Source organism: Akanthomyces muscarius, chromosome 3, assembly GCF_028009165.1.
Source record: "Akanthomyces muscarius strain Ve6 chromosome 3, whole genome shotgun sequence".
In the NCBI taxonomy this organism is placed as follows: domain Eukaryota; kingdom Fungi; phylum Ascomycota; class Sordariomycetes; order Hypocreales; family Cordycipitaceae; genus Akanthomyces; species Akanthomyces muscarius.
Genome location: NC_079243.1, coordinates 2893141 through 2903023, shown reverse-complemented (window position 1 = coordinate 2903023; position 9883 = coordinate 2893141). Strand labels below are relative to the sequence as shown.

At 56.0% G+C, this 9883-nt stretch overlaps 3 protein-coding genes across 3 annotated transcripts; 2 read left to right on the top strand and 1 right to left on the bottom strand.

Annotated features, from left to right (window-relative positions):
* Positions 1-908: 908 nt before the first annotated feature.
* LMH87_002308 (uncharacterized protein) lies at positions 909-3604 on the top strand (the record flags this gene model as incomplete). Its single annotated transcript, XM_056193739.1, has 4 exons — positions 909-1063; positions 1119-1300; positions 1360-3411; positions 3471-3604. The coding sequence occupies 4 exons, from the start codon at positions 909-911 to the stop codon at positions 3602-3604; spliced, it is 2523 nt and encodes an 840-aa protein (XP_056050745.1).
* Positions 3605-3802: 198 nt separating this feature from the next.
* On the top strand, positions 3803-4570 carry LMH87_002307 (uncharacterized protein; the record flags this gene model as incomplete). Its single annotated transcript, XM_056193738.1, has 3 exons — positions 3803-4092; positions 4176-4360; positions 4446-4570. 3 exons carry the CDS (start codon positions 3803-3805, stop codon positions 4568-4570), a joined length of 600 nt encoding a protein of 199 aa, XP_056050744.1.
* A 431-nt stretch (positions 4571-5001) lies between these two features.
* On the bottom strand, positions 5002-9315 carry LMH87_002306 (uncharacterized protein; the record flags this gene model as incomplete). Its single annotated transcript, XM_056193737.1, has 1 exon — positions 5002-9315. The coding sequence occupies one exon, from the start codon at positions 9313-9315 to the stop codon at positions 5002-5004; it is 4314 nt and encodes a 1437-aa protein (XP_056050743.1).
* Between the last annotated feature and the right edge of the window lie 568 nt (positions 9316-9883).

Below are 9883 nucleotides of genomic sequence, written 5' to 3'. Positions count from 1 at the left end.
GCAATTGATCATTTGCAGGATTCAAAAGGTCCTATGAAAGGGGCACAAAGGTTATTTTTCATACTTCGGAGCGAACCCCTGCTCTAGCACAGGGCTCGGACGGGCACCGCACCGGGCTGCGGGTGTATCAGAAACTGGCGCGGGGCAGCCGGCAGTAATGGCTCTAACGCTGGCAGGCAAACTTGATACAAGCAATACAACAGGGACTCGCTCGGATGCATGCAGCCGATGTTGGGCAGCGAGCTGAGGTGTGGTATCGAGGTACAGTTTGCGCCAGGGATGGCAGGCTCTGTAACGGGGTATCTCTTGGAACGGAAAAGGAGAACAGAAAAAGAAATTCGAGTTATACCGACGTCCGATTGAACAGAACGAGAAACGTTGTATTAGTTGAAGAGGGACTCGGCGCGGGTTTCGGCGACTCGCAACAGGTAACAACTTGTCGCGCCCCCACCGCTGACACAGCATCAAGTCTCTACACACACGGCGTCGCAACCTGCAGGTTAAAGACTACAAGTCGCGCCGTAACAAATATATGTCAAGATTGACAAGGCTATCAAAATAGCTACAATATGTCTTTTTCCCAATTTCGCACCACGCAGCAGCCGATTGTGAGCGGGCAAAAATCCACAACGGCCAGCATTCCCGACAGCTGACTAAGACGTTCCAGCGTCTGGCCGGCACATAATTGCAGCACCCGTCTCGCCTGAGCTCGTCCTCCCGCAACATCACAACACCATTCCTTGGCACTTGTGCTGCTGCTTTGAGCCCGGACTCGTGATCGCCTCACTCCCCGGGCCTCGGAACTTGCCGCAGACTTTTGTGCAATTTTACAACATTCTCACCATATTATGTTTGCGCGCCAAACCCGAGTGTATTACAGCTGAGCTCCACAACAAGACAAAGCTGCGATGGACATAAACAGCCAGAATGGCAGACACAGCTCCGAGAATCAGGGATATCAAGGCAACTACGGGCCACCGGCGAATCGAGCCAGACCTCCACCGCCTAGAGGGCAGCTTCCGCCTAGAGGGCAGTCTCGAGGATATCCACCCAATGGGCAAGGGTATGCTCAACCGATGAACGCCAGACAACCCCCACCAAGGGAGCAATTTCGACAGTATTCCGACCGCCGACAGCAAGGTCCCGCCCAGGGAGACTATAATCCTGCGCCGAATCCTCGACCGCAAGATCGTGGCTATGGAAGCTATAGCAACGCTCCAAATCCTCGGCAAGATCCTCGGCAAGATCCTCGACAAGATCCTCGACAAGATCCTCGACAACAAGATCATGGCTATAATCAGTATGGCGAACCACCAAATCCTCGGCAAGCCCCCCACGCGACCGAGTTTGGGCCCCCAGGCCGCAGCATGACACTGCCATTCCGGGACCAAGGCCGAGATATCCAGGCATCTCACCAACGAGCCGAAACGTTGCCCTACAATGGACCCGCAGGCCGGGCCATACCGCAACGACCAGCAACGACGACGGGAACGAGACCGACACCGCAACGCACATATCCGCAGCAGCAGCAGGCTCTGCCGTCCAATGCACCGTATGGAGGGGGCTACGAGGCAGACGTAGTTGACGACTACTACAATCCGCGACACAGTGACCCGAATCAAAATGCCAATGTGCAGTATATGGGTGCAGCTGGCCAGAATGTTGCTAGGGGCTCATATGATCAGCCCAGAGCGCCACAACAGGAGCAGCCGCATCGAGGGCCGCACCATACGCCACAATTGAGCCACGCCAAGTCCATGGCAGAGATGCGCGAGCCACAGTCGGCTGTCTTTGAAATGGCTGGCGATATCCCGTCAATGCCACCCATGCCTTCTCACAATGGATATGATCAAAGCGGCGGCCAAGGCCATGGCCAAAGAAATGCTCAGGGCTACGACCAAAGACATGAGCAAAGACATGACCAGGTCTACGGCCAAGGATACGACCAGGGATACGGCCAGGGTCATGATCAAAGTTATGATCAGAAATACGATCAGGGTTATGATCAGAGTTACGATCAAGGTTACCATCACGGATATGGCCAGGCGATTACCTACGACGAGGCTCCTCCGAGAGGACCCAGTGCGCCACCAGCGCCTGGCCGCTCGTATCCGCCAGACTCGAGACCCGTTGCTGGCGCGCCACCAATGCCACCGATGCCACAGAATGCGAATCCCGACGGTCTGCCATCGCACCCGCCTCCAGTTCGGCCCGGACAGATGCCCAATTCACTCGTCAACCCCAGTGGCAAGCCGCCTCCTGTGCGCAATTACGGAGGTGTGTCTCGACCACCTCCGCAGCAACAATTTGCCCAGCCGCAGATGCCTCAGCAACAGCGGCAATATGCTCCACCACCTATCCCGAGCTCTGCATCTGTGGACATGGCGCAAGACAGGGAGCCCGAAAATCCTGTAACGACGCAGGAGCTGGAGCAGCTCAGAGTTGTCATCAGGTCCAACCCCGCAGATCATCAATCTGCATTGAAACTAGCTAATCGCTTGATTGAGGCTGCCGAGACTCTCATCCCGCAGGCTGCGGATCCTCGCGCGCGCGCCAAAGCCAAAGATAGGTATTTGATGGATGCGCACAAGATTCTGAAGAAGCTGGCCAGCAATCAGAATGTAGAAGCAATGTTTACACTGGCGGACGGTCTTGGCAAAGGTCTTTTTAGTGGCGAGCCCGACACAAAGGAGGCATTCACGCTGTATCAGTCGGCGGCTAAGCTTGGGCATGCTGCGGCTGCTTATCGCGTGGCAGTCTGCTGCGAGATTGGCCACGAAGAAGGGGGCGGCACACGACGGGATGCGCTCAAGGCGATGCAATGGTACCAACGGGCGGCGAAGCTGGGCTATCCGCCAGCCATGTACAAGGTGGGCATGGTGCTGCTCAAGGGGCTCCTTGGGCAAGACAGGAACCCCCGAGAGGCCGTCTCATGGCTGAAGCGCGCCGCTGAGAGGGCAGACGAAGACAATCCGCATGCGCTTCACGAGCTCGGGTTGCTGTACGAATCAGCGCAACCAAACGACCACATTGTGCGGGACGAGGGGTATGCGTTCAGCCTGTTCAAGCAGGCAGCTGGACTTGGATACAAGTTTTCGCAATTTCGTCTGGCATGTGCGTACGAATACGGACTACTTGGGTGCCCTGTCGATCCCCGACTGTCAATTGTGTGGTACTCACGAGCTGCCATGCAAGAGGAGCATCAGTCTGAGCTTGCGCTGAGCGGATGGTATCTCACAGGAAGCGACGGAGTCATAAACCAGAGCGATACCGAGGCCTATCTGTGGGCGCGCAAGGCGGCCACAGCGGGTATGGCCAAGGCAGAATTTGCTATGGGATACTTTACCGAGGTGGGCATTGGCATCGCGGCAAACCTGGAAGACGCTAAGAGATGGTATTGGCGAGCTGCGGGTACGTACACTGCATGTTAGACGGAGGCCTATTTGACGCCGGAGACTAACAAACTGTAGCTCAGGACTTTCCTAAGGCGAGAGAGAGACTCGAAGAATTGAAGAGGGTAGGCAAAACAGGACCACCGCGACCTAGAGAACGCATTTCACGAAGCCGGATTGAGAAGCAGGAAGGAGACTGCACGATAATGTAATGGATGATGATGCTGTTGGGACCGAGCCGGGAGCAGTGACTGCATGGCTATGGACGGATACATGGGAGGGCGGCTGCATAGGAAGCGGGTTGCTTTCAACTGATGTATAATTATTAGTTTATGAGCGGGGGATTCATGTAATTTTATCGCATTGATTGCGCGCACGAGATACGATGATTAAATGCATGGTGTGGAAGGATGGTTGTAGCGTTGCGACAGACCGCCTTCCGTACTTGGCGCGGCGACAATCGGCAGAAACGTGGGTTCTACCATGAACGCAGCCATCACGTCACGGCAGACGAAGCGACAACTGCGGATCTACGAGCGACTTGCGTCCTTTTCGTGCATTCCCTGCCACATTTTCGACGATTCCACGACGCGCGACTATTAACCGGCTCACGACTAGCGAATCCGCAGCGACAACGAGGGACACGAGCAGCCATGGCCAAGCCGACAAACTGGGGTCTCTGGGCCAAGGTCATAATCGCGTGAGTCTGCGCTCCAAGTCCAGCGTATCCCTCAAAGGGGAGGTGAGAAGAGGGGGGGAAAGAGGCTGACGGAGAGAGGACAGAGGCGTCGGCGTGAGCGTCGGCGGCCCGGCGCTGACGTACTGGGTCGTGCCGACCGAGGAGGAGCTGCGCTCGCGGTACAACCCGGATCTGCTCAAGAAGAGCATCGAGGGGCGAGCGGAGCGCGAGGCCGAGTTCAACGACTTTGTGACGAAGCTCAAGGAGTACTCCAAGTCGGACAAGCCGAGTATGTTCTTGTTCCCTGTTGTGCCCCCCGCGGGTGGGTGGTGATGGCGGTGGTGGGAGGAGAAGGCTAACAAGGGTGATGACAGTCTGGACGGTCATTCAGGAGGAAGAGGAGAATAGAAAGCGCCAAGAGGCCAGGTCGACGCGGGAACTGGCGAGGGAGGCGGAGGCGAGGAGGGAGGCCATGCGCAAGGAGGCTGGCCTGAAGTGAGAGGGCAGAGGGAAGTGCGGGGGAAACAAGGGGCGAGGAGGCTAGGATTGCCGAGAATGGGTGGTTTTGCGGCCGCTGTGTACATCAACGTGAATCTCTTGTCTGTATTACTATAATGTATTACGCAATGATGCTGCTTCGAGCTACAACAGAGCCCTTCAAACATGATGTGATGTCTCGCCGACATGCAATCTTGGCTGCCATTGCTGCAAATATGGTTTTGTGACATTTACGAGCAAACAAATTGGCGAATTGACTTGCAGAATACGTCAACATTGACATTGCAATTCCAACTCAAATTGGTATCAAAATAGCAAACGCTCATGTGCCTAACCCATAAATACATGAATATACCAACCCATAAATAACATGTGTCCATCCCATAAAGTACATGAATGTATCCATCCCATAATAAACACCCAGACAAAACATCAAAACGCCTCATCATCGCGCGGCGCGCGACGGGTTATGACCCGATTCAAATTTCCATTCTCCATCTCCACAATGACATCGGCATGGTGCACCGCACTCATCCGATGCGTCACCGTCAGCACCGTGCAGCGCGCAAACGCCGCCGCAATCTCGGCCTGAATCTCCTCGTCCGTCTCCTCGTCCACGTTGCTCGTCGCCTCGTCCACCAGGACCAGACTGGCCGACGTGTGCTGGCGGCGGAGCATCGCACGCGCAATGCACAGCAGCTGCTTCTGGCCCTTGGAAAACTCGAGGTCCCGCAGCTGCGCGTCGAGCCCGCCGTGCGCCTGAATCAGCGGCCACAGCTTGACCCTCGTCAGGTAGTCAATCATCGTGTCGTCGCTGATGTGGTCGCGCGGGCTTTGCAACTCGTACGGGTTCAGGTTAACACGGACCGAGGCCGCGAGCTCCACATCGTCCTGCGACACGGTGACGATCCGGGAGCGGAGCAGGTCCGGCGGAATGCTCCGCACATCGCGTCCATCGATCCGGATGGTGCCGCTGTAGTCCAGGAAGCTGAGGAGCGCCAGAAGAAGCGACGACTTGCCGCTTCCCGTGCGTCCGATAATGGCAACCTTCTCGCGCGGCTGCACAATGAGCGACATGTTCTTCAGTACAGGGCGAGCAGCCATGTCCAGCGGATCGTACTTGGCCGTGACGCCTGTGAGGTCAACGCGACCCAGCGATGGCCAGTTGTCCGGCAACTGCTCGCCGGGCTTGAGGACAGGCTCGGGCTCAAGCGGCGTGGTGTTGTTAAACTCTCGCACACGCGCCATGGCCCCCAGAGAGGTCTCCAGATTCGACCAATCCTTGACAAGATACGACATGCTCTCGCTCAAGTTGATGAGCGTCACCAGAGACAGACCTATGGCACCTCCAGTAGTTTTGCCGGGCATGTTGACGGCGAGGCCAACCAGGAGCATGGCGATGCCAGCCACAGTCAAGTCCATGACGAGCGCCAGCCAGCGCTGAATGGCGTACATGTGGTAGTAGGGACGCTGCGAGTAGTCCAGCAGGCCATATCCCTGCCACTTGATATCAGACTCCCACTGGAACGCACGAATATGCATAATGCCATCGCCAACATCCTGGAACAGCGTGTAGAGCGGCGACTTGGCCTCCAAATCCATGTGGCGAATTTGGCGAGACGTGCGAAGATAGAATCTCTGCATCTGCCAAAGGAAGACGAGCAGCGCAGGCACTGCAATGGCGGCATAAGTTGCTCCTGAAACAATGACTCCGATGCTGACAAGACACGCAACTGACGTGTAGGTAAACTCCAGAAAGTACTGGGGCAGCTGTTGTGACAGGAACCCAACGTCCTGGGAAAACTTGCTGACGAGAACACCACTCTCAGTTTTGGTGAGAAAAGGCAGTTTGGCCTTCATCATTGTCTGCAGCAGCTGCTTGTGCAAAACGCGCGACGACTTGGGCACCACCTTGTAGTAGTAAAAGAACAAGCTGACCGCGAGGGTTATGGCAGTGCCGGCGGCCAAGGCAGCGTAGCCGTAGAACCAGTTCATATTTTGCGGGTCCTGGTCCATCCATAAGCTGGCATAGATTTGAGGCAAGGCCTTGATGACAGCCGCAAGTGAAATGGAAACGACCCAGAGGATAATCAAAGAAACGCCGCTGGACCGGAAATAATACATGTATAGAGAAAAGTCACCGTGTTGGCGCTGGTGTGCCTGGTCCTTGGAGGGCTCTGCTGCTGGTTTGGGTACAAAGGGCTCCGCTTCTTTGGAGGTCTGCTCCTGGGAGCTCACCAAGTACTCTTTACGAATCAGCTCGGGAGAGTTGTTGACCGTCTCCTTGACGTTGCCTCGGCCGTCCAGAGCATAGACGGTGTGTGCGAGAGGAAGATGCTCGCGGATGTTGGTAGTCATGATGACCGTGGTGCCGGTCTGAGTGAGCAAGCCATTGTCGCCGAGTAGGCGGAAGAGAATGATCTGAGCAGTATCGGAATCCAAGGCGCTGAGGACGTCATCGAGAACAATGACGGCGGCGCGGGAGTAGATTGCTCTGGCCAACGCGACGCGCTGTTTCTGACCGCCACTGATGAGGCCACCACCGCTACCAACCATTGTCTTGTCTCCGTCTGGAAGCTGGTCCAAATCTTCCTCCAGAGCACAAGCCCAGAGGACAGATCTGTACCAGGGCAAAACATATTCGCAGTGAGCAATGACGCAGTCGCGAATACACATGTTTTGTAGCCACGGCGACTGGTCGCAGTAAGCAACACGGATGCCTCCCATCAGAACAAAACCACGATCAAGCTTTTGCTCGCCTAGGATAGCCCTGCATAGCGTCGACTTGCCGGCACCGACAGGCCCAACAATCATGGAGATCTGGCCTGTGCGGAATTGGATATTAATGTTGTCGAGCAGAGGAATTGCGGCATTCTCGAGTCGGTTGATGGTTGCATGGACAAGCTCAATGGCAAACGGACTGGGTCCTTTTTCGGCCGTCTCGCGGGCCCTTCTGAGAGTCTCGGCCTGGATCATCATCATGTCAAAGGGTGAGCCTTCAGCGGGACCGTTTCCACTTTGGCGACTGTCAAGGCGCTCTTCCAGACGCAAGAATGACTGAATTCGAGTCAGTCCAGCGTAGCCACCAATGGCAAAAGGCAAATACGTAAGCAGGTGCGTCATCGGACTGACAACGACAGCAACGATGGATAGAACTGTAAAGAACTGTGCGCTGGTGAGCTTCTCGGTTTCTCTGGTCCAAAAGAGAGCTCCAGCGACAACAAGAACCGGGGTGATGGCATCAGACAAGGCACCGGCAGACAGTAGACCAACACGGACACTACGCTCAGGGAGTGAAGTCTTGATTTCGTCTTCGCGAAGAGCCTGAATGTGGTTGGCATAGAATGGTGCGAGACCGCTCATCTTGATGGCCTTGAGCTGGGTGATGACATCCTTGGTCTCGCCGACTCTCTTTTCAATCTTTTCGTTCCAGGTCTTGCGTGCGACGCCAAGCTTCTTGGTGTAGTAGGACGAGACCATGGCGGAGAGTATGGCGGGTATCAGAACAAAGAAAGACGCGCCACCGATAATCTTGGCCAGCATGAAAATGGCAAGGGCAAGCTCGAAAGCGCTGGCCCACAGGTCATGAAAGGTGGTGATGGTAAAGGTCAACGTTTCGATATCGGCAGTCATGAGAGTCAAGGCAGCCGACTTTTTCAGCGTTGCGTGGCTAAGCTTGAGAGCCTTGTGCAAGATGGCAGTGACGAGTATGCCGCGGGTCAAGGTGGCGGAGCGGTAGGCGTGGTGCTTGTAGTATCCCCTGCTTATGGCAATACCAATGTAGATCAAGGTGGTGGCGCCGATGAGGCCACCGGAGACTTCGGAACCCGGATTGCCGTTGACGACGGTGTCAATGACAGACATGATGAGCCAGGGTTGGGAAAAGGTGAAGCCGAGGAAGCAAAGGCGGGGGATGACGACGCGCAGAAATTCGGGATAGAGTGTGCGAAGGAGCGCGTTGGCGAGAGAGTGATTCGAGGTTGGGCTCGCGGCTTGCCAATGGGGCTCAAAGTCGGCGTGGAGGCGCTCGGAGCTGAATTCAGGGCCGAGGTCCTTGAGGTCTTCAACGCGCAGAATGGAACGAAAACCCAGCTTCAGCGTCGAGTTGACCCATAGGAAGAGAGCTCGGCCCCAGAAACCGCTAAGGGCTTCGCCGCTGAGTCGGGGTTGCGAGTTTCGAGTTGTGACGAGACGGCGCTTGGAGACTTCTTGGAAGAGCAGCAGAACGAATTCAATGACGACGACGGCGACAGAGAGACCGGCAAGCGCATCGAGGTCGCCGCGAAGGAAATATGATCGTGTCTTGGCAATATCAAACAAGATCATGAGGGTTAGATAGACGCTCAGGAGGGTTGAGGGTCTATACGAGTAGATGTGCTCGGCGTATAGCAGAAAGAAGATGCATATGGAACCAACACAAGTGACGGCGGCGGATGCGACGGCCAAGTCGCGGCGCGGGGTCGAAGAAACGGCCCAAAGAGCAAGGCTGGCAACCTGACAGGAAAGTAACAGCAGCGTGCTGAGCATCTTGAGCCACAGCAAGACTCCTGGTTTGACGCATGGCTGCCGGCGCCAGAGGTGGTTTACGTGGACTGGCGTGAGGACGATGAAGACGGACGTGGGCAGGATGGCGAGGATGGAGTGCTCAAAGGACAGGGTAAAGTCGAAGAAGCCGTTGAGCGTCGGTCCAAAGGCGCCATCCCCGTCACCGGCCACCGCCCTCGCAAAGACGTCCATAGTCTGCATCAATTGACCATGGAGGGGCGGGTGTCGTCGAGAGGCATCTGAGAGCCGGTGAGTGGTCCAGAGGTTGATGGCGAAGGCGAGAGTGACGCGGCAAAGGCAGAGAGCGAGAGCGGCCAGGCGTCAATTGAGAGGAGGAAAAGCCAAGAAAGAAAGCTTGGGCGTAGATTGAAAAGTGTGGAGGAGATGGGAAAGAAAAGAGATCGGGGGCGTTTTTGTTCGGGGTCCCCATGGAAGAGAGGAAGATTCGGGGGCGGGAGGAGAGGGCCCAGGGCCATTAGGTAAGGAAGCCTGTAGACGGCCGTCGGGGAGCATGGGAATGGGATGGGGATGCTCACCTGCAAAGCACAAGTACCGGCAAGCGGGTATTTACAGTGGGCAGCATACCCGCCCGCACGCTGCACAGGGAGGGGGAGGGGCGGATAAGGCACTCGCTCAGCGCCGTCACCACTATAATTCTAGATGAAGCAGGTACTTTTGCTCCAGGCCATCGGATCCAAACAACAACATGCTCGCGGTGCCGAAACCTGTCGAGCGCAAAATTACGAGGCACTGGCACACCATTGCCGCA